Genomic DNA, 24,941 nt, shown 5'->3' on the forward strand with positions numbered 1-24,941 from the left:
CTTTGATTGTGAAGGAGGAGAGGCCAACCATGCAGAGTGTGGGAAGAGCACCACAGGGAGAAACAGCAGTGACGCAAGCTCCTAGAGGAAGAGAGTAGCCTCGGCAATGAAGGGAATAAAGGACGGAGGGGCCGGGAGTCGGAAGGAAGGAGAGCAGAAGAAGGAAAAGGAGAAGAAGGAGAAAGAGAAAGAGATCAGCATATGTCTGAAAGGAGGTAGGACAGTCTGTGCGAGGGCTTATTGGTCATGAAAAAAGTTGGAACTGTCATTTTGGGATGGGGTCACATGTAACCCAGGCTGGCCTCAAACTCACTGTGTAGTTCAGGATGACCTTGCCCTTCTGATCCTCCTGCCTCCATCTCCTGTGTGCTACCACGTCATTTATGTGGTGCTAGAGATTAAACTCAGGGTCTTGTGCATGCTGGCCAAGCACTCTGCCAACCAAGCTACATTCCCAGGCCAAGAAGTTGATGTTTTACTACAAATAAACATGAAGTCATTAAGGAGGTTTTACTTGGAAGGAAGCAATATTATTTACTGTTTTATTCAGACAGGGTCATGATATGTAGCCCAGGTTGGCCTGAAACTTGGGCTCTTTTGGCTTCTGCATCAGGAGTGCTGGGATACAGGCCTGGATCACCACACCTGGTATACATTAGTTTTTTTTGTTGTTATTTTGTTTGTTTGTTTTTTCCAGACAGGATTTCTCTCTCTGTGTAGCTCTGGCTGTCCTACTCACTCTGTAGACCAGGCTGGCCTCGAACTTATAGAGATCACCTGCCTCTGCCTCCCAAATGCTGGGATTAAAGGTGTGTGCCACCACTGCCTGGCATAAATTAAATTTTTAAGCAAGCAAACTGTTGTGTAGGGGATGGATTGTGGAGAAGGAGATGAAGATGGAATACCAGTTGGGAAGTTACAAAACTCTTTAGGATTCAGGTAGTAGTAATTTTTCAATTTCAGTTATGGAAACAGAGTTACAAAACTGGGTCACAAATGGAATTCAGGGGGGGGGTCAAAGAGGTCAAGAAATAAAGGATAGCTCTCAGGTTTTGATTTGCACATCTCAGTGAGTGTCACCATCACTCAGTCTCATAAAGCATAACCTTTCCTACTCAGAGCTTCAATACATTCAGTCACTATATTAGGGCTCTTGAATGAAACAGATCAATGTGATACATGTATAAAAAGAGAATTTAAGGAATTTAGAGAACAACTATCCAAAAATCTTCAGGGCAGGCAAGCAGGATAGAGACGTAAGGGAGATCTGATGCTATGGTCTGGAGGCACAAGTCTTCCTTCCTGAGGGTCTTGTCTTAATTTGGACTTACTGGCTGGATCCATATATATTACAGTGCTTTATCTGTCTGCTTTACTCAGCTTATTGACTCAAGCGTTAATCACATCTAACACATTCACAGCAACTAGACTGGTGTTTGACTAAACTAGGTTACATGGGTACCACAGTCTAGTCAAGCTGATACATAAAATTAATCAGTCCGATCACTAAGTTCTGTTGCCTTTGATCTTTAAATATTTTTTTCAGAAAAAAATTCTGCTCCTTTTAGGTTCATAGTGGTTCTTTCCTCTTCATTTAATTTAGCTTAATTTAGGCTTGAATTCTTCTCACTGAATTCATTCACTGAAGTTGGGGGTTGCATAGCTCAGTGGTAGTGCAAGGCTTGCAGAAGCTCTTGGTTTTATCCCTAGCACAGCAAATTAATTATAATTATGTATTAGGTACTTTGCCACACGTTGAAGATAAAAATTGTGAATGACTGTGTCCTCAGGAATGTCGGTTCCAGCTTTTTGCTGCTGTCTCTCTCGCTTACTTTCAATCCACCTTTACAAATAGATGCTTTCTTTAGAGATCGTCGTCGTCGTCTCACAATTTAATAATGCTGTAGAACATTTCTTGAAAGACGACCTTATGAAATGTTTATTTTTAGACCCAAAATACACAAGAAACGGACACTAATAAGAGAATGGCTGATTACTGTCTATCTTTTTAAGACTTCAAAAACTATGGTTATATAGGGAAAATAAATTTAAACAACGAAATATCTAAACTAGCTCGTCCCTTAATGTCCTCACTGAGCAGCCCAGTGCCAAAGGGGAAAAAGTTTCTGCTCCTTTTAGGTTCTTTATCATCAGTTTACCTGTTCGATTGCACTCAGTCAGGTGAGGACCACAAGCCTTCTCTCTACCAGAAATGCACCGGAGCACAAGCCACTTGGTTTCTCAAACTTCAACTTCACCAGTGCCTGCCGCAGGCAGTCTACCGCAGACTGGAAACTGCAACCTCCGCCGTGGTTAATGCTACCTTTTCACATCTAACCTCATAATGCTTCTTTTTGTTGCAGCCATCGCACTGTGTCGAAATCTGTTTACATAACTATTTTGCTACTGGGTTGAGGACAAAATAGAGCATAGGCCTGGCACAGACCACGGAATTCCGAAATGTTTTCGCCAAAGAATCACCGTGCTAGCCTCCGGGGGCTCACGGGAAGGGAACCTCCCCACCCCCCACCCCCCACCCCCCACCCCCCACCCCCGAGAGATTGGGGTCAACTTCGATCTGGAGGCCCGCATGCTGTCTGCTGCCTCCACCCAGCTCGCCTGCCCGCTCCCAGTCCATCAGTAGTAGATGATGGGTTGCCGGCAGGCGAGCACCACCCTACTCACGCGTGCGCACTTCCTTTTCCTTCCTGGGGCCTGCGGCTGGGGTTGGCGTCTCCCAGCCCAGCGTCGCCCCGCCCCGCCCCGCCCGCCGCGCGCGTCGCGCGAAGGGGCGGAGCCTGGGCCGGGCGCGCAGTCAGCCACGGTCCCAGCCTGCCCCGCGCGGGCCAACGAGAGCCAGCCCAGTGACTCACCTCTGCCGCGCTAACTCTTCGCAGCTCTTTCCTTCACTCACGCTCGCCCCCGACTCGAGATGGCGGCGGCGGCGGCGGCGGCGGCGGCGGCGGCGGGGGACTCAGACTCCTGGGGTGAGCAGAAGTTCCGGTCCGAGTGCGGGCCGCGGCGGCCTCGCTCCCACGCGTGTACTAACGCGCCCCACTCTTCTTCCGTAGACGCGGACACGTTCTCTATGGAGGACCCGATGCGGAAGGTCGCGGGCGGCGGCACGGCCGGCGGGGACCGCTGGGAGGGCGAGGACGAGGACGAGGACGTGAAGGTAGGTTCGGGCCGGGGCGCCAGGCAGCGCGGCAGGCGCCGGCTGCGGGCGGGCGGGCGGGCGGGCGGGCGGACTCGGGGCCCTAGGGCGCCGCCCGGGCCTGCGGGCCGTGGGTCCCGCGTGAGCGTCGGCCCAGCCGTACCCCGGTTCCCTCGGCTGGCCGGCCATGTGGGCAGCAGGCGGCGGCGTGGCCGGCCGGACTCGGCGGAGGGTGGTGGCCGCCCGAGTCCCAGCCCTTCACCGAGGGGTCCGCTCCCCGCCCTGGATCCTAACTGGCGACCAGAAGTGACAGCAGCAGTCGGATCGGCCCACGTGCAAGCTTCGCAGTCCAGAACCTCTCACCGGAACGAGCCGAGCAGATTGGAAACTCGGTTTCGGGGTTTTGTCCCATATGGAAAGTAGGGAGACCCACCCGCCTGCCTTTGCTAGTTCGGGTCTCCCAGGTGTCAGTAACTTAGGCGTGGTCCTGAGGGGCCGGTAGCTCGTTCCAGCGGTTGGATGCAGAAAATACCTTGGTTTTTCTAAATTAGAATTGGAACAGTAAAGCAACTTTTAGCTCTCCCTTCCCCCACTCTGTGGTAAGGAGGATGAACTCAGCACCGAGATAACTAACAGGTGAGTGGACAGAAACCTAGGACAGAACTGTAAACTGTGAAAAATGGAAAGGTAATAGTTATGCATCTACACAGGGACAGGCCTAGAAAAATACCAAAGATTTGGTGGTTGACGTAGATCAGGGGCCAGTGGTTTTGTTTTTTTTTTGTCTTGTGAATTCGAATCCTGTTCACCTTTATTGTTTTTGAAAATTCCCTCGGGCTCATCCTACAGCTTTAGAAGTCATTATCTTCTGTGTTCATTAAAAAAAAAAAGTTTGAGAAGTCTCACCTCTAACTGTATACTAGTGAAGTTTTCAAAGTCTTGTTATATTTGTTTTTTGTTTTTTTGTTTTTTTTTTTTTTTCTTTTTGTTTTTTTCGAGACAGGGTTTCTCTGTGCAGTTTTGTGCCTTTCCTGGAACTCCCTCTGTAGTCCATGGTGGCCTCGAACTCACAGAGATCCACATGCCTCTGCCTCCGAGTGCTGGAATTAAAGGCGTGCCCCACCACCGACCGGCTTATGTTCAAATTTTTGAGCTATGTAATCATTGTAAATTTAATAGTACTGTTTGGATTTTTTGTCTTTTCTCTGAAGTTTGTTGAAGTGTGTGTCCATTTTACCAGACAACCTGAATTTGAGGAATGAAGTGAGTTTTGCATACATTGAAGTTAACAATGACTGATAGTATACTGAATGGTTACTTAGATGCTTTGTTTGCCTATTGTATACACTTCACTTGGGGGTGATTTGTTACCAGCCTTACATTACCACACAACAGCAGATTTTCAGTTTTGATTTTTCACTTTTCCTAGGAAGTGGAAGTTAAGACATAAAAAAGTTTTAAAAAGGAATGGGAGTAAGTTCGAATCAAAACAAGGCTGGAGGAAATGAGAGGAATTGGGAATAAGTTCCAGAATGTTGTTTAAAGTTGTCCGTAATGATGTATTGACCTGGGGTTATGGAGTCTAAATGGTGTTGCTCCTGATGTTTGTAATTCTTGTCACTACAGATTGGTTCTCAGCCTTCCTAATGCTGTGACCCTTTAACATGTTGTTTTGAACATGTCCTCGAGTTGTGGTGACCCTCAACATTAAATTATTTTCGTTGCTATTTCATAACTGTAATTTTGCTACTGTTCTGAATCATAGTGTAAATATCGTGACCCCCATGAAAGGATCATACGACCCCCAAAGGGTTTGAGACCTATAAATTTTTTTTTTTTAAAGATTTATTTATTTACTATGTATACAGTGTTCTGCCTGCATGTATGCTTGCAGGCCAGAAGAGGGCACCAGATCTCATTACAGATGGTTGTGAGCCACCATGTGGTTGCTGGGAATTGAACTCAGGACCTTTGGAAGAACAAGCAGTGCTCTTAATCTCTGAGCTGTCTCTCCAGCCCGAGACCTATAAATTAAGAACTGATGTAAGTTTTAAGTGTTAGAGCTAAATTTTAGAGACTTGGAAGTAAAGTGTTGTAGTGTTGAAATCCATTCTCATGATACAGTATAAGAATAGTTTGACTCCTAGATTTTAGAATTATACTGATTATAATGTTACCTTGGCATTTACTAGATTTGTGGCCGTAAGCAAGCTATACTTTCTCAATATGTAAATGGTCATAATGAGTCCTGCATTACATAGTTACTTTGTTTTTTGCTTGTTTTGTTTTGAGAGAGGGTCTCATTGTGTAGCTTAAAGGAGTGCAACAGCATGAGAGTAACTTTGTATCTCCTCCCCCCCCCCCAAGACAGGGTTTCTCTGTGTAGCTTTGTGCCTTTCCTGAAACTCACTTGGTAGCCCAGGCTGGCCTCGAATTTACAGAGATCCTCCTGCCTCTGCCTCCCGAGTGCTAGGATTAGAGGCGTGTGCCACCACTGCCCGGGTGTAACTTTACATTTTAAATGAGCATTAAGCAGGGCCACCTAGCACTTGGTAGATATTTAATAAATATTAGTTTTCAGTGATGTTTTCTTTTTTTTATCCTGTGGAAATATTTAGGTTGCTAAGATCTAGTATCTGAGGTTTATTTTGTGCCCCATTTTATCATTTCCTAAGGATAGAAAGATTAAGTATTTTCTATAGTGTTTATTTACTATGAATTTTGTGGGTTTTTTTGGGGGGAGGTGATCATGGTTATTGAACAGATTTTTGCCTGTTTGGAGATTTGTTAAAATTGAATTTTGTCATCTAGCATAGCAGTGAGTACCAAGCTTCTGAATTTTTATGTTGTAGCATTTAATCTTTTTGTGATTGATTTTCCTGAAATCAAATAATCATAGTCCTTAAACAATTCAATATGTGCATCTTTAAAAAAATACCCGAGTTGAGCACAATGGCAAGTGCTTGTAGTTTCAGCACTGGAGAAGTTGGGGGAGGATCACTTAATCCATGATTTTAAGACCAACTTGGGCAATGAGTGAGAATTCTGTTGTAAAACTGTAGAGTGTTCTTTATTTTATATCAAGACCAAGTGCTTTACCTTTATAAATGACCAGTTTAATGCTACTTTTTTTTTTCCAGTTTAATGCTACTTATAGTATCTGTTTCAGTTACTTGTTCTAGTTGACTGTCCTTTTCAGTAGACAGTATTTTACCTTTTCAGAAGGTACCTTGCAGTGGCAAAGATGGACTTAAAAGTAAAGCTGTAGACCTTTAATATTCATGGAGGCTTTTTCTCAGTAAAAAGGTGAGAACTAGTGGCCAGAGAGATGGCTCAGAGGTTAAGAGCAGTAGTCTCTTCCTGAGGGCCAGAGTCAGATTCCTAGCACTCACGTCACAACTGCCTATGGCGTTAGCTCCAGGGCATCCGGAGTTTCCGTTCTCGTAGACCTGCTGTCTGTCACGTACATACCCACAGACAGACAGGCAGACACACATCTATTTATTTATTTGTTTTAGTTTTTTAAGTGAGAACTAGGGAACATGATTTCTGGCATTATTTACTTGAACATTTTCTTACCAACCTGATATGCAGAGGTGTTTTACTTTGTTTTACTTTGCGTGTATGACTGGAATGATGTCCCATGACTGGAATGATGTCCCGGATGTAGATGCAGGATTGAGTACTTACTGGAAGCAGGGACAAACACAACTTGAAATCCCTTTTACTAGATTCCCTACATTCCAATTGAACAAGTTACAAATTAGCTTTATTCAAAAGGTTACAAATGTTTAAAGGAAACTTCTGGCTGTGTTCAGCTGTCTCAGGCTTTTTTTTTTGTTCTCTCTCTCTCTCTGTCTCTCTCTCTCTGTCTCTCCCTTTGTGTGTGTGTGTGTGTGTGTGTGTGTGTGTGTGTGTGTGTGTGTGTGTTTAGTTTTTTTTAGGTAGCCTCTCTTAGCCAGTTGAATTCTTGAATACTAGGGTTGCAGACATGTACAACTACCTCCAGTTTATATGCTGACTTGGGGATAGAACCCAGGGTGAGCCACCAACTGGGCTACATCTTCAGCCCCTCAGCCAGTTGTTTCTCTAGCTAAGTTGATTTATTACACAAAATCTCAGAGAGCTGAACCAGGTAAAAACTGAGCACTAAGCAGTCATGTCTTACTCATTTTCTTTAAGGGTCTATTGAAACTAATAATTTAAATCTTACATAATAGGTCTTTTTCAAGTATTTTGAGGAACGGGATCTATATTTTATTTTATTTTTATTTCTTGTATTTTATTTTTGAGGCAGGATCTCCAGTTTGGATCCTCCTGCTTCGGCCATCCAAGTTCTTTGATATGTGCATACCACTTCAAGATCTATGTTTTAGAGAAAAGTGTGATTACTCAGAAGGTGACCATTTTGCATAAAATAGGTATCTTTTTGTTTTATTTTCTTTAAAATGGTGTCTCCTACAGCCTAGGATTGTGTTAGATTCACTGTGTACCTACCCAAGGACAGCCTGGGACTCTGGTCTCTTGGCTTGGCCTTCCCAAGTGCTGGGATTCAGATGTATGCTGTGGGCCTGGTTTATGCAGTTCCAGTAATCAAAATCAGAATGTCTTGACTACCAACTGAACTATATCCCCAGTCCTGTTTTATTTGGGAGGTAGGAGAAGCAGTCTAGTTAATGTAGATGAGGCTGGACTTAAACTCTCAAGTTTTTCCTGCCTCAGCCTTCTGAGTGCTGGAATCACAAGTGTGTTGCCACCATGCTTGGCTGAAAATCCGTATCTTAAAGAGATTATTTTTCTAATTTATAGAAAAGTACAAATATGCGGAAGTAGTTTAGTAAGTTCTTCACTGCTTCCTGCTCCTCAACTCAATGAAGAGAGTCACCATCATTTTTCCCCCCCTTGAGACAGCCTTGCTTTTATGGCCCAGACTTGCCTTATAACCCCTGTCAGTTCTCCTGCCTTAGCCTCCCAAGTGATAGGGTTGTAGGAGTGAAGGAGCCACCATGTCTGGCTTCAGCCAGACTACTGTGAAGAAAATCCCAATCATTTCAGTACTGTAATAATTTCTGTAAAATAAAGTTTGTAAAATAGCAAGTTTTTACTTAGAAAGCTTATTATTATTATCATTATTATTTTGCAGTTACTGGAGATCAAATCTAGGTGCTTATACACATAATGTGCTACCATTGAACTTCATTTTTAATCCTAAAACATACTTTAGATTTTTTTCTTTTTTTGTATGGGCACACATGCTACATTGTATGTGTAGCAATCGGAAGATAGGTAACTTTGGAGTCTGTTATCTCAAGAAGTATGTTTTTTATTGAAAAGTATTTACTTTTATTTATTATGTATAGTGTTCTGTCTGCACATATCCCTGCAAGCCAGAAGAGGGCACAGGATCTCATTACAGATGGTTGTGAGCCACCATGTGGTTGCTGGGAATTGAACTCAGGACCTTTGGAAGAACAAGCGGTGCTCTTAACCTCTGAGCCATCATCTCTCCAGCCCTGGTTTTGGGATTTTAAAGATTAATTTTATATGTCCGAGTGTTTTGCCTGCATGTGTATAAGTACACCATGTCTGCCTGTTGCCCATGGTGGTCACAAGAGGGCCTCAGATGGCCATGGACCTGGAGTTATGGTTGTGAGCCAGGGCCTCTGCAAGAGTAATAAGTGTTCTAAACCACCGAGCCAACTCTCCAGCCCTGGTGTTCGTTTTTTTTTTTTTTGCTTTTTTTTTTTTTAAAAAATTCATCTATTTATTTTACATCCTGGCTACTGTCCCATCGTAATGGAGTAGAATTTACTGAAACAATTACTTTGACCTAAAGATGGTAGAACATTTATTTAGCTTTCTTTTAAAAACTGAATTTTATTTTCCGGAGCTGAGGACCAAACCCAGGGCTTTGTGCTTGGTAGGCAAGCGCTCTACCACTGAACTAAATCCCCAACCCCAAAAGCTGAATTTTTATGAGAAGTCTAGCTCTGTCGGTTCTGAGGCTGTTTAGAACAGAAAACACATAAATTACAGAGTACTAAGAAGTTGTTTTTCCAGTAAGAAATTTGATATATTTTGTGGCCTGGGGCTATAGTTCAGTTGATAGAGTGCTTGCCTAGGACACATGGAGCTCTAGATTCCATTTCCAACATTCCATAACCCTGGCATGGCCGTGGTGCCCTCCTGTGATCTCAGCACTTAGGAGGATAAGAAGTTCAAGGTCATCTACTCATAGGGAGTTTGAGGTTACTCTGGGCTACTCTGCCTTTAAAAGGAAATAAAAATTAAATTAAATTTGCTCTATTTAAACCAAATTATTTCAGGAAAAAGGGAGAGAAGTATATGTTAGCTCCTGGGATATTGCTGTGAGGCAAAAACAGTTTTACTGTTCTTTTGAAGCTATTCTTGTTTGACAATCCATAAATATGTCTTCCTTCAGTTGGAAAGCATTTTCAGCCTTGACTACATTCTCTCATTGCATATGACACTCTGCATTTTAGTATCGTAAAAATGATAGAACCAGCCAACGGTTAGGTACATTATTATAAATTAAAAAAAAAAGTTTTTGTTTTGATTTTATTATTTGGTTGTGTTTGGTTAGGAAAAAGATTTTGAACTTGCCAGATAGTAGTGGCGTATCCATTTAATCCCAGCAATTGGGAGGCAGAGGCAGGTGGATCTCTCTGTGAGTTCAAGGCCAGCCTGGTCTACAGAGTGCCAGTATAGCCAAGGCTGTTACACAGAGAAACCCTGTCTCGGGGGAAAAAAGGGATTTAGACTTGAAAAGCAGCCATCTCTTTCAGAGAAATAATTGAATTCAAATGATGTTGGGTGTATATTTGTTGGGCATGAGTATGTATGTACATAAGGAAGTTATAAACAGCCTCTCTTCTAAAGAAAGCTGGCCATTTTAGGAAGGCAACTTGAATGTTTTTGTTTTTGTTACAGTCTCAAGGTCCAGGCTGGCCTAGAACTCCACAGAGGATGGCTGTGAACTGATCCTCCTGTCTCTACTCAAGAACTGCTGGAATTACAGTCATGAACCACCAGGATACGTAGATCAGATTCCTGGAGTGTCTGTTGTTTGTTTCAGTAATGGAGGTTGAATCCAGGACCTCATGCATGTTGTGCACATGCTGTATCAGTTGAGCTATATCCCCAGCTTCTGGGAAAGGTGTTTTTAATAGGATATTAATAGGTTGTATCTTGAACATAACACCTAGGTCTGTCTGTCTTCCTTTCTTTCTTTCTTTCTTTTTTGAAGTGGTAGATAAACTTACAGTCTCTATTTTAAGTGTTTTGCAACACTTTTGTCATTTTATCTGAAAAACTTGCCAGCATTTATAAAGTCCTTGTGTTTACAGAATAGTTTGCACAGTTTTTCTATAGCAATTGTGGTAGGCATTCTCTACCCTACATTTATTTTTTTAGGACTTGCTAATTTCATAACTAAGGAGCCAAAATTTTAAAAATTCCTGAGGAAGCTCCTGAGCCTTCTTTGATAGTTCCAGCTATTTGCTCTCTTAAGAGAATTAATATGATAGTAGTAATTCAGGGCAGGTTTGTTGCATGTATTTGAGGGTAATGGTGATAGACAGTGGCTTGCCTTTCATGGTCCTTTGTGCATTGAGGCAGGTGTCATGACTCTGCCTAGAATTCATTTACAGGAACTGCCTCTTTTGCTACTAAAACCCATTCTGGCCTGGTTTGGTGGCACATGCCACAAATCCCAGCATTCTGTAAGTGGAAGTAAGAGGATCATGAGTTCAAGGCCAGTCTGAGCTGCACAGCAAGACCCAACCATAACACCTCCCTCTAGCGCCCCCAAAAAGGGAATTTGATGGAATGGAGGATTTCTAGGGAGCCTCCTGTTTGCATGGATAGGAGCTGGGGTTATCTTTTGTTGTGGGAAACTAGAGAGTAATAGGGACAGGGGATATAGAGTTGGTGTGGATAAGCTACTAAGGGTGCTTCTCTGTGTTGAAGGTATCACCAAGGTACTGCTTCTTTTCAGTAATAGTTCTCTCATGGCTTTGTGGTACTAGACAGAGGTTTAGAGATCAGTGTCTTTAAATTTCTAAACAAAATAAGACATACTGTAGGCACCTTGAGGTTTGAAGGTGTGTAACTAATACAGTTGTATGTATCTGGGCATATTTTACGTATAAGTATGTACCTTAACTCTACTCTTTAATGAGATCCCCTATGATCTAGGGGAGCATATTCTAGAACTAATTGAAAAAACCAATCTTAGTAGGAGGAACTTAGTTTGTAGTTCCTTTATATTTCAAGTCTCACAGGAAGTTATGTTCTGTGTCACTTTGGTCCATTCAGAGCAAGTCCCTATATTGTTTCTTACTGAGATCATTTGTTGGCTACATCTGGGCCACAGTTTTCTTTTTCTGTAAAATGGGATATGTAATAGGTATGTGATATGCTACCTTACTTTTAGGAGTGTTATGAGGATTAACCTTAATGTTAAAACATGAAAAAACTCCTAGCATAATTTTGGGTGCAAAGTAAATGCTCATCAATATATGCTATTACTATTATTATCTCAGTTTTAAATCCGCACTCCCTGGAAATACACATGACCCTCCTGTTACATGAAGCTCTGTCTAAGCAGCATATTACAGACCCCAAAAACGCCTGGTAGTTTACTTCTGTTTTTAGATCTTTGGTTCCCTTTGTACTACAGTTTTGATGTAAGAACTAAGGCACAATAGTAAGGCAATACAAACATTTCATTTTTAATTTCTAACTCTAGTATCTTAGTTATTCAAATAATGACTAATTGATTTTTCAGTTTGTTAAAACTCAAAACCATGGGTTAAATTTGACAAGTGATTGTAAAAATATATTTACTTGGGGGCTAGAGAGTTAGCTCATTGGGTAAGAGCACTGGCTGTTCTTCCGGAGAACCCAGGTTAGATTTCCCAGCACTCACATGGTAGGTCATAACTATAAACTCCAGTTCCAGGTGATCTGAACCCTCTTCTGTCCTCTCTGGGTACACGTGGTACATATACATACATGAAGGCAGAACACCCAAACAGAGAAAATTGAATGTTTTAAAAAATTAGACATACACATGTACATAAAATTATTCCTGCTCTGCTTGTTCGACCCATTGCAGCCTCAGTCAGGAGGATGGATTTTTAATTTCTTTGCTGGATATATAAACTTGTCTTAATTGAGGTTTAGTATATATACCTGGGTTGATTTAGAGCTGTGACCTGTAATGCTGTAAAGCTAGAAGCTTGTGTTTGTGTCATAGTTGGGGTATATTAGTCAGCCTTCGCCTCTTCTACTAGCGTCAGGGCTTCCTGCTTTGTACCTTCCCTCTGATGGCTCATCTTCAAATGACATGTCATACTGTGTCTGATGGTTGCTGAGACTGTGTTTTACCTATAGGTTAAAGCTCAATTTAAATTGAAGGCTGTCTCCATCCCTACCAAATTGGGATCGCCTAATTCTATAGAGTCTTCAGAAAATTGTGTTTGAAATTAGGTTTATATGTAGCTCAGTGATAGAGTTAGGCATAGAAAAAGCAGAGTATAGGTCTACCTCAAAGTGCCTTGCTCAGCTTAAGGAGGCAGAGCCATAAAGGTTTAATTAGTTCTTGACTCATCTCTAATACTGTGCCTAAAAATATTGTGTAATTTGATTCATTGACTATGGTTGTGTTGTAAGCAATACTGCTTGAAACAAGTGACCCATTGGCTGGAGAGTGGAATATTTGGTCCATTTGATAAACAAAACAATTGATAAGTGATGGGTAGTAAACACCCTACTGTAATCCCAGAATGCAGGAAGGGAAGGCAAGAGGATCGTGAGTTCAAGGCCATTTTGGGGTACATAGGTAGACCTGTCAAACTAAAAAAATGAGATAGCAATTGATTTAAGGCTTATAAATTTGAGCTTGGTTATCTTGTATTTTAATTGGTATGCTTTTTATGGCATTAGATAGGTGGATATAAAAGCCTGTATGAAAAAACAAACACCATAGTAAAAACATTAAAAATCTTAAAAGGGGGAAGGACATTAAACTTACATTATTTTATATATGCAGACATTAAACATACCATAAAGCTTCTGTAATGAAAGCAGTGTGGTAATAAGTGGGGTGTTAGTTACACCTATAATCTCTGCACTTAGGAGATAGAGGCAGGATCACTGAAAGTTTCAGACTAGCCTAATCTATATGGCAAGATCTGTGGGGGGTTTTTTTGTTGTTTTTTTTGTTGGTTTTTTTTTTTTTTTTTTTTTTCTATAGCTGGATTAGGGAATCTAAATTAAAAAACAATGAAACCATTCTAGAAGAAAACATGGTGAATTCTATGGTATGAGATTTTCTGACTTAATGCAAATCCAGAGGTAGCAAAAGCCAATGACTCATAAATTTTACTGTATTTGAGGAACAATTTCATTAACAGAGGAACAGACAAGGGTGCCTATTATCTTTGCTCTGCTTACTAGTATACTGGAGATTGAGTTAGTACAATTAGAAGAATTAGTCATGCTGGTGTGGAGGGACTTCACGTCTTTGATCCCATCACTTGGAGGCAGAGGTGGGTAGATGAATGAGTTGGAGGTCAGCATGGACTATATAGGGAACCCTGTCTCAAAAGTCAAGAAGTAGTGTATCATTTCTGTTGTTTTCGGGTGATGTGGTACAGGTTGTATAGTATGTCCCTTATCCAAAATGCTTAGGGCCAGAAGTATCTTCATTTAGGAACTTTTTTCTTCAGATTTTGAGGTGTATATATGTATGTGTAATGGTATAGGACACAAGTAAACATGAAATTCTTTTGTTTTAAATTTACCTTAGACACATAGCTGGAAGGTAATTTTATACACTATTTTTAGCATTTATTCTCTTTGACTAAAGATCTATTAATGGATCAGATGTGGAATTTTCTGTTATTATTTTTTATATTTTGGTAGTACTGGGGATTGAACCTAGGTCTTGTGCATGCTAGACAAGCATTTACCATATTCCCTAGCTTTCTATTTTTTACTTAATTTTGAAACAGGATTTCTTACTTTGTAGAGGCAGGCCTTAAACATTGATCTGTCTCCCAAGTAGCTGGGATTACATTCAGGCTTGTGGTACTAGGCCCGGTTGTTATAAGTATGGAATATTCTTGTGGCAACATGTTGGTACTCAAGAATGTTTTGAATTTTGAAACATTGCAGATTTTTGAATTAGACAACTTCAAAGAATTGATGAAAAATTTAACTTCAGTGGTAAAATTACTGTTCAAAGACTGGGTGTGGTGGCCTATACTCCCACTTGGGAAGTGGTGGCAGAAAGTTTAGGAGTTCAAGGCCAGCCTGGGCTATATTGGACTCTGTCCTCCCAAATACTAATGTTCAAAGCCCAGTAGCCTTTGCTATATACAAATAACTAATTATAGGGCATGATGGTAGCAAGGGAAACCTACTTAGAGAAGCAACAGAATTTATAGAATACTAGGAACAAACCCAAAGAAAAACATGTAAAACTTCTTACACTCCTGAGATAAAAAAGTAGACGTGAAAAATGGGAAGATAACCCTTGGCTAAGGGCCTTACTATAAAGGCCATAATACCAAAAAATATCAACAAGCTTGTTTGTGCAGAGTTAGGTTAACCCTAGAGAGCACATGGACAAAAATACATGTAAGAACTACTAATGGAGGTTCTTGTCTTCAGGATAACTGGGATGATGATGATGATGATGAAAGTAAAGAGGAAGCAGAAGTCAAACCAGGTGAGCACTACACTCCTTCATTGTTTTAACCAAATGTCTCTCTGTGCATTATTTTCCTCTTCCTGTACTACTTCTCTGTCCTCTCAACAGTCAGAGTAAGTACCTGCTGGTTTTCTGTTTGACTGCTGGGTCATTGCGTGGGAGAAAAGAGTAGAGGAAATGGTATTATGTGAATGATCTTATCTTCTCTATTTGGATCTTTGGGGATAAGATTTGAAAGGAAAAGACCTTTATCATTTCCAGAATTTCACCATCTGAAAGCTAGGGGAAGGTTTCGTCTCTTCAAGTGTTCAAGCATCATATGTCTGCCTTAGCCATAGACTAGAAAGTATTCAATATAATTGTAAATAAAATATTTCTTTCAGAAGTAAAAATTTCAGAAAAGAAAAAAATAGCAGAAAAGATAAAAGAGAAAGAACGGCAGCAGAAGAAAAGGCAAGAAGAGATTAAAAAGAGGGTAAGTTCTGTCGGTTTCCTTAAAATGCATACAGAATTCATAATGTGTCAGTTGTGGTACAGTGTCTTAACTGACTGCAAATATTACCTAGTAACTTGAAGGGCTCTGTAAAGACAAAATGGATATACCAGAAGATAGGTGAAGCCCAGAACAAATTGATTTTGCAAAAATTGAACCCAGAAGTCTTACATGTGAAAATATTTTCAGTTTCATCAGAACAGTTAGACTGTGCAGTGACCACACTTACTGTTTTTTGCTAGCACCTGCAGTTTGTTTTTTTTCTTTCAGTGCTGGGATTGAATTCAGGGCCTCATGCATGTAAGTGATCCCTCTACTACTGAGCTGTATGCCCAGCCCACCTGCAGCTATTTCTAGTCACAGTTCTACACAGTGAACACACTGAGCAAACCTTTGTCATGTCCTAAAGTGGTTTTATTCTTGATTATTTGTAGCAGGATCCAGACATTCTACCTTATTTATTTATTTATTTATTTATTTATTTTTTTAAATGTGCATTTGTGGTTTTGCTATGGGTGTTGGGGTGCCCTGAAACTGGAGTTAAAGACAGGTGTGAGCTGCCATGTGGGTGCTGGGAATTGAATTCGGGTCCTCTGGAAGAAGAGTCAGCGCTCTTAACCCCTGAGCTATCTCTCCAGCCCTCTATTGTATTTATTAATTAATTTTCTCCTTAATAGGAAACATTTTCATAATTCAGACATAAAAACTTACAAAACACTCCTAAACCTTTAGTTACTTATTCTGTTTTTCCCACTATCCCACATGTAAACACTTGTCTCTTACCTTTCCAAGCTATCTTTATATTTCTTTATGTATTATCCCTATCTCTTTGAGATAGGCTTTAGTTGTATAACCTAGGCTGACCTTGAACTTGATTTCCTCCTGCCTCTACTTCCCAAGTGCTGAGATTACAGACATGCATCACTAACTGGCAGTCCTTTCTTGTATAGTTTCCACTTCAATTTTATTTACTTTATTGTAGAGATCTTTCCATACATAACATGTATAGTATGAATTCTAACATGGAAGTACCTCTAATATTTTTCTTTATTTTTTATTTATTTATTTTTTTGGAGACAGGGTTTCTCTGTGTAGCCTCTGCTGTCCTGGAACTCACTTCTATAGATCAGGCTGGCCTCAAACTCGGAGATCTGTCTGCATGCCTCTGTTTCCTGAGTGCTGGGATTAAAGGCGTGTGCCACTACCCTATGGCCTTTTTTACTTTTTGTTAAGAAAAATCTTCAAATATGCGAGTAGGAAAATAATCAGGCATGGTGGTGCACTCCTGAAATCCCAGTACTCTGGAAGCCCAAATTATATTACTGTAAGTTCAAGACTAGCCTGGGTTGTATTGTAAGGCCCAGTCTCATAAAACCAAATGTGGTGGTGGTATTCATACCTATAATCCTGGTGCTTAGGAAGCAGAAGGAAGACTGCTAAAAGTTGGATGCTAGCCTGGTCTATATAGCAAGTTCTAGGCCAGGTAGGGCTACATAGTGTGAGACTGTCTCAACAACAACAAATAGTACATATCACCTAATATCGTTAGTGTCTTCCCAGATTTGTTTCATCTATTTTTGTTTTGCTTAATATAGCTAATATACATTTTACCTTTAAACCTCTGAAAGGAGATTTTTTTCATATGATTGCATAAATACAACCTGATATTCTAGAAATCTGTATTTCTAGATTTGAAGCTCTCTTTCTGTCTCTCTGTATTTATATGTATATATGTATACACATATGTGTATACCTATCAATCTATATCTATACATACATACACACACACACACACACACACACACACACACACACACATATATATATATGTTTGTTTGTTTGTTTTACCAGCATAAGAGAGATGTGGCATGAGATCTACATCCCTAAGATGTGATAGAGTGCCTGCCTGTGTGGAAGGTGCTATGGTTCAATCCCCATTACTGCTTTTTTTGGAGGGGCGGGATTTGTGGGGGTGACAGTGTCTTTGTATAGTCTTCACTGTCCTGGGACTCTCAGTAGACTAGGCTGGCCTTGAACTCAGAGATCTGTCTGCTTCTGCCTCCAAGTGCAGGGATTAAAGGTGTGTACCACCGTGCCTGACTCTGCCAAAAAATTTTAATAATTCTTTCTTTTTTCAATAAACTTGTTATAAGATTTTTGTAATTTGTGTTTTACCCAAACATAGTAGTTTATTGAGAATTTTATACTTGCATATGTTTAGGCCAAACCCCTAATTCCTCCCCTCCACTTCCTCATTACTCTCCCTCCCAACTTCATATGCTATGTTGAAAAACTCAGAGTATACTTAGTGCTGCCAGTATGTAGATGGGTATAGGACCATCTACAAATCCCTGTGTTCAATCCTTAGCACTTCCTAAAACAATGTGGCGGTACATTCCTATAACCCCATTGCTTGGGAGATGGAAGCAGAAGGATAAGGAGTTCGAGTCATCTAAGTTACATAGTGAGTTTGAGGCCAGCCCTGGGTGGTGGTGGGGGGCTGTCTGTCTGTGTGTTTGTTCACACCATCATATATGGTACATACATATATGAATGAGTAACTATATGAGGCTAAAAACATGGAAGTTTCAAGCAGGGTGTGGTTCTACATGCCTATAATCCCAGTGGGAGGGTTACAAGTTTGAGGATAGCCTGAGGTACAGATAGAGACCGTGTCTCAATAAAGAAGCAAACAAATTTGTAAGAGCTGTGTGGGTGGTGGTGTATACCTGTCATCTCATCCATTCCTTACATGAGACTATCTCAAAAAAAACTATAAAATCAAAAAACTCGAAAAAATTCTATAATGTATTATAGAATAAAGTTTAAATCTGCTAACTGGTGTTTAGTACTTTTGTTTTGTTTTCTGAGACCCCTGGCTGTGCTGGAACTGACTTTGTAGACAGACCATGCTGGCCTAGAACTCAGAGATCTGCCTGCCTCTTCCTCCTGAGTGCTGGGATTAAAGGCGAGTACTACCATGCCCAGTGTAGGATTTCTTTATAGTTTTTTTCAATTTAGACTATATCCTAACTTTTTGAGACATGGTCTTTTTAAATAGCCTCCTTGGCTGGCCTGGAATTTACAATGTAGACCAGGCTGGCCTCTAACTCAGAATTCTACCTGCCTGTGCTGAGGTGTGTGCTACCTTGTCAGGGTTATTTCAAACTACCCCCCACCTTTTTTTTTTTTTTTTAAGATTTTAAAGAAGATATCTTGTTAAGTGTGTGTAATCACGTAGTAAGTTCTAATGTTATTTTATTATTTTCCGTTTGTTATTTTATGTACAGTTCAATACATACTTTATTTGCTTACTTTTACTTTTTTTTTTTTTTTTTTTTTTGAGACAGGCTCGTGTAGTTCAAATTATCCTCAGACTTGCTGTGTAGCTGAGGATGACCTTGAATTCTTGGCCCTCTTGTCTCTTAACTACTGAGTACTAGGATTTCAGGCATGTACCACACCACATCTGGTTTGTTTGTTTTCACCTATTTGCAGCTTCAGGTGAAATTCAAACATAAGATCTTAGCATTGTACAGCCTAACTGGTATGAAGCCCAAAACAAAATCCCTCATATTCAGTGTTCAGAAGCAGAAATTGCATCCTCACAACTGTGGGGCCATGACTTGGCAAAGGACCTCTGGAAGAGCGGTCTGAGCATTTCTCCAGCCCCTAAATTGTTCTCCATATGGGGCTGTGCTTTTCTGCATTCATTTGTGAACAGTCTGCCTTTTTCTCCTTCCTCAACTAGAAACATTTAGGTATTTAAAAATAATAATTTGTATATTTAAAGGTACCTCTGTGTGCTTTCATGATCAGAACAAGCAGTAAAATCATAACTCAGCCTAAGGCATTATGTTGAATGACTCTTAGTCACTTAGGTTTTCAGGTTTTTTATTTCCAACCTGGAGAGACCTTAACTTGAGTATACTTAGTTTGTCTTAGGTCTGACATTGAGATATTTTCAGTTTTGATCCTTGTCTAGGTCTAAAGACACTTGGAAATATTTCATTTTTTCTTTTTAACCTCTTTACATTTCATCTCCATGAACAAGGAAATACGTTTTCAGAATGAGAATTTGCACAGGCAGGAACATACATGAAGAGTCAAAGGTGCTTCACTTTTCCCAGGAACTATTACTACGAGTAACATACATCTGTAGGAAATTAAATCACCAGGTGTAGAAAAGACACCAGACTGCTATCTACCCTTTCAGAAGGTTGGGGAATAAGTGAGAGCTTTACATTATTGGGGTGTCACATGGTTATTTTGATTACATTTGTTTGTAACTCTAAAATAAAATAGAACTTTTTTTTTCCCCGATGCTTTGAAAACATTTTTAATGTTTACATTATCAGATGAACAATGTTACACTTTTTGTTTGTTTTTTGTTTTTTTTTTTTGAGACAGGGTTTCTCTGTGTCACAGTCCTGCCTGTCCTGGAACTTGCTTTGTAGACCAGGTTGGCCTGGAACTCACAGAGATCCACCTGCCTCTGCCTTCCAGGTGCTGAGATTAAAGGCGTGTGCTACCACCTCCCAGCACAATGCTACACTTTAATCATTTGGTAGTTGAACATTTAGGATGTCACTAAATTTACTTGCAATTATAAATAATTATAAATAATATTCCAATAGATTATCTTAGGTGTCGTGTCGTCCCCCCCCCCCCCCCCATTTTATGTGTATGGGTGTTTTGCCTGCATGTATATCTTTTTATGTACCACTTGAGTGCCTGGTGCCCTTGAGGCCAGAAGAGGGCATTGGATCCCTTCGAACTGGAGTTACAGTTGCTTGTGAGCCCCATGTGGGTGCTGGGAAGAGCAGTCGGTCCTCTGGAAGAACATCCAGTTGTGATCTTTACCACCGAGCCATCTTAGTGGCTCCTCCCTTTAAAAAAAAAAAAGTATTTTTCGAGTGTTTTGCCTGCATGTATATTTGTGTACTGTGCTCATGTGTTACCTGTGGAGACCAGAAGAGAGCCTGTAGCTCCTGGAACTAGATTTATGAGTCAACATGGGGGTGCTGGGATTTGAACACAGTTCTATGGAAGAGCAGCTAGTGCTGTTAACCACGGAGCCATCTCTTCAGCCCCCATCTCAGGTTTCTTAACGCAAATGTTATAGAATTGCTTGATGAAAGCATGTAGAAATATTTTAAGATGCCTTATACAGGTTTCCATATTGCCCTAGAAAGGTTGTTCAGTGTCTGTTGTGGCAGTATGTGAAGAGTGCCATTTCATCTTGCCTGTAAGTTTATCTACTCATTTTTAACAATGGATAGGGAAACAAATAGCCTCTGCCTTCCTGGGTTCAAATGTCACCTCAGTTAGATGTTACTTCCTATTACTGTGTGCGAGTTGTTTTATACCTCTCAGTGTCTCCATGTTTTATTTCATTATCTGTGTAATTGAGATATGAATATCCTTTAAAGTGTTTAGAAGAATGCTAAAATACAGTACTCATTTTGTATGTACTTACTTCTTTGTGTTAAGTGCTGACATAAAATTCATATAATACAAAAACAGACTGTGTCCACTACTATAAGCTCGGCTTTTGTAAGTGAAACTTATGTTTCATTTTAGTTAGAAGAGCCGGAAGAACCTAAAGTGCTAACACCCGAAGAACAATTAGCAGATAAACTTCGGCTAAAGAAGCTACAGGAAGAGTCAGACCTTGAATTGGCAAAAGAAACGTTTGGTAAGATGGTGGGTGCAATGTTGAGCTACTCCAGGTGAAAAATTGTGCCAGTCTTAATACTAAAAGATCAAAAACCAAGTTTTTAAAGGACACATACATTCTTACTGAGATCAGAAAACAGTTTTAAGCTCTTGTTTATATATTTAAGATGACTTGACAAAGTATAAACATGTTTTCAGATTTCTTGAGTAATTTTTTAGAGTACCATATTATTAAATATAAGACATCATTTGTAACACATGCCTATAATCCTAACATTTGGAAGGCTGAGACAGGAGGGTCAGAAGTGGTGGCCAGCTAGGGTTATATAGCAAGACTGTGCCTCCCAACGCCCTCCAGAAGACATCAGTGGACACAGTAAAGTATACTGTTACCTAAACTTATGAACTGGATAGATTCTGCTGTCTACAGCTTTGAAATTTAAATATCAACTGTCTTTGGGGCATTCTGGTGCCATAAGTCTAGCTAGGACTTGGGCAGAGCATGTTGGTCCATGTAGAATTCAGTAGTGGCTTTGCCTCGTGTTCAGGGTTGTTTCTTTTTCTTGGCCTTTGTAATACCCCATCTTTCAGGGCCATCATTTATCTTACAGCTTATAGTCCATCCTCAGGGAATTTAGGGCAGGAACTGAAGCAAAAGCCATGGAGGATTGCTGCTTATTAGCTTGTTCCTCATGGCTTGTTCAGTCTGCTTTCTTACAGTTCCCAGGACCATCTGCCCAGGGGTGGCAGTGCCCAGTGAGCTGGGCTGTCCCACCTAAATCAGTAATCAAGAAAACGCACCACAGCCCAATCTGGTAGGGACATGTTCTCAGTTGAGGTTCCCATTTCTCAAAGGAGACTCTGGTTTGTGTCATGTTGACTTCAAAATAGCCAGCACACTAAGGAAGATTAAAAGACAACAGAGAAATCCAGACTTCTTCATTTGTCAAGTTTGTTATTACCTGGTGTGAAAAAATTCACCCAACCACCTTCTCTGGAACACAAGGGATTTGCTTGGTCCCTTTCTAGGAAAGTGTGACCATACCCCTTAGTGGGTCTTTAGCAGTGTCAGCTGTGACTGTGGGTGTTTCTCTATTTGTGATGGTTCATCTGTGTATGCTCAGTGCAGAAAATCTCATATAGGATACCAGCTACAGATTAAGAAGTGAAAAATGAACTAACACAGGCATTGTTTGGTTAATAGGAATTTACTGTTTCTTGTACTACAGTGCTGAATCTGTGGTATTGATAGATCATTTATTTGACATTGAAAAAGGTATGTACAGAAGCATACATACTTTTAACAGAATTCTTTTAAGCTAGATTAATTTTTCTCTCAGGTTTTAACACATGGTTACCTCTACTTAATTTTTGGAGTTATTAGCTGATTATTTTTATATCCATCTTTTTTCTTATCCATTCCCACCTTTGTAAAAAGTTTCTTTTGTTTTTACATCTATTGGGTTTGTGTACTCAAGGATGCCTGTGGAAGCCAGAGGACAACTTGTGGAGTTGCTTCTCTCTTGCCATGGGGGTTCAGGGGATTGAATATAGGTGGTCACACTCGGTGACAAATATCTTTACCTACTGAGCCATCTCCCACCCCGTCCCTTTAGTCTTTTGTCTTTCTTGGACATATCTTTTGAGAATATCCTTCTTTGGACAGCTAGTAAATTCTGTGGGCCCCCTTTTTTTTTTTTTTTTATCATGGCTTTTGTTTTTGAGGCAGGGTCTCTGTGTGTAGCTCTGGCTGGTCTGGAACTCACTGGGTAGAGCAGGTTGGCTTGGAACTCACAGAAAAGCTTGCCTCTGCTTCCTGAATGCTAGGATTAAAGGTGCTTTCTAACAGTTTATTTTTAACAAAGGAAACCTGTTCAACTGAAACAGGAATCAAATCACAAAACAAATCCATGACACAGAATTATAGGTTTTTAGTTTTTAGTGCAGGGGATTGAACTCAGGGCTTCATACATGTTAGGCAAACACTACCTGAGCTACATTCCCAGCCCATATGGTTTTATTATTATTTTATTGGTTGGTTGCTTTGTTTCTTTTTTGAGACAGGTTCTTGCCAGGCTGGCCTTGAACTCTTCATCCTCCCAAGTGCTGGAATTATAAGTATGTCTAACTATTCCACTCCATGTGCTTTTTTATTAGTAGTAGTTGACAGTACTGAGCAGACAGTGATGAGGGTTATCTGCACCAGCTGCAGTGTGCTCTGAAGTCATGGTGGGAATTTGTTGTTAAATATGATTTATTGCCTAAAATAAAAATGGAAGCAAGTGAAAAATTGGAGGTTAGTAAAATTCAAGATAAGATTTTTTTTCTTTTTTTTTTTTTTGGTTTTTCGAGACAGGGTTTCTCTGTGTAGCTTTGTGCCTTTCCTGGGACTCACTTGGTAGTCCAGGCTGGCCTCGAACTCACAGAGATCCGCCTGGCTCTGCCTCCCGAGTGCTGGGATTAAAGGCGTGCGCCACCAATGCCCGGTGATTTTTTTTTTTTTCTTTTTAAGTTTGAATTTTGAAGACACCCTTCTGAATTCTGTCCAAGAACTCTAATAGGCCCAGTGGGTAATAAGTCTGACAACCTGAGTTTGATTCCCCAGGACCCTCATTGGTGGAAGGAGTGAAAGTTATCCTCCGATTGCCACATGTAGGTCATGGTGGTGTGTGCACACACAATGTGACAGTTTGTTGTTTTTAAAGTCCTGCTTTAGAATAAAACTGATTTAGATAGCAACTTGTTTTATGAACTTAAAGCTTTTGTTACAGGGAGGGGCATGTGGAGATCAAAAAACAGTTCTGTGTAGTCAGTTTTTTCTCCCCATCTTTACATGGGTAAGCTCTCTTACCCGGGAGCCATTTCACTAGCCCCTCATTGATGAACTTAAAATGTTTGTATCTTCCTAATGCTTCAGGTCTTCTTTCCTGCAGGTGTTAATAATACAGGTTATGGAATAGATGCTATGAACCCGTCTTCAAGAGATGACTTCACAGAGTTTGGAAAGTTACTAAAAGATAAAATTACACAATATGAAAAATCACTATATTATGCCAGTTTTTTGGAAGCCTTAGTTCGAGATGTCTGTATTTCATGTAAGTGATACTGATTTCTAGACACTTTTATGAATATATTAAGAACACCGTACTTGGGAAAGTGGTTTGTTTTTTGCTTTTTTTTTTTGTTTTTTGGTTTTTTTTTTTGTTTTTAAATATAGCTTTAATGCTATATAATGTAGACTTTTGGGATTTCCTTCTTAGCAGATGTTTTTGGAATGTTCTCCAGTTTGAGTATTTGGGGGTGGGGACAGGCTGCTTTCATTGTTGGTAGGAGCTTCTCAGAGATAGCTGGCTTATGCCAAGCAAAAGCACATAACTCTTAAAGGACTACAAAGTGTCTTTAGAAGGAGTGGACTAGGGGCTCCTCAGGTTTAGAGCTCAGTAAGACCCTTAAGAACTGTTGGTTTACAAATGGAGTCTGAGATGCTGTCCAAATTGCCCAACCGAACTGGCGCCTTTATACTGGGACACTACACCAAGAATGTCTAGGGGTGGTGAGGGTGTTAGGACTCGTTGTAGAGTGAGAAAAAGGTCATGATGAATTAGGAGTTGTATTTTCTTTGCAGAATGATCACTAAGCAGGGGATGCTCAAAGTGATTGGTAACCCACAGGGTTTTCTTTTCTTTTTTAAAGATTTTATTATGTATGCTGTGCTCTGTCTGCATGTGTCCCTGCAGGCCAGAAGAGGGCGCCAGATCTCATTACAGATGGTTGTGAGCCACCATGTGGGTGCTGGGAATTAAACTCAAGACCTCTGGAAGAACAGACAGTGCTCTTAACCTCTGAGTCATCTCTCTAGCCCAGGTTTTCATTTT

The 24,941-nt window shown here is 40.5% G+C and overlaps 1 protein-coding gene across 2 annotated transcripts in view; it reads left to right on the forward strand.

The window, feature by feature from the left end:
- The window catches only part of Eif3j (eukaryotic translation initiation factor 3 subunit J), a 27,684-nt gene continuing 2,743 nt past the window's right edge, over window positions 1-24,941 (forward strand). Inside the window, exons 1-6 of one of the 2 annotated variants that reach the window (XM_059261271.1) lie at window positions 1-215; window positions 3,072-3,175; window positions 14,855-14,912; window positions 15,278-15,369; window positions 20,971-21,085; window positions 24,000-24,161. In XM_059261271.1, the coding sequence (XP_059117254.1) occupies window positions 107-215; window positions 3,072-3,175; window positions 14,855-14,912; window positions 15,278-15,369; window positions 20,971-21,085; window positions 24,000-24,161 (640 nt within the window). In that variant the 5' untranslated portion in view covers window positions 1-106. Of the gene's footprint in view, window positions 216-2,795; window positions 2,988-3,071; window positions 3,176-14,854; window positions 14,913-15,277; window positions 15,370-20,970; window positions 21,086-23,999; window positions 24,162-24,941 lie in introns of those variants that run through there. The other variant, XM_059261272.1, reaches the window with a different exon arrangement.

The sequence above is a fragment of the Peromyscus eremicus genome, chromosome 4 (genome assembly GCF_949786415.1).
Source record: "Peromyscus eremicus chromosome 4, PerEre_H2_v1, whole genome shotgun sequence".
Taxonomy (NCBI): Eukaryota; Metazoa; Chordata; class Mammalia; order Rodentia; family Cricetidae; genus Peromyscus; species Peromyscus eremicus.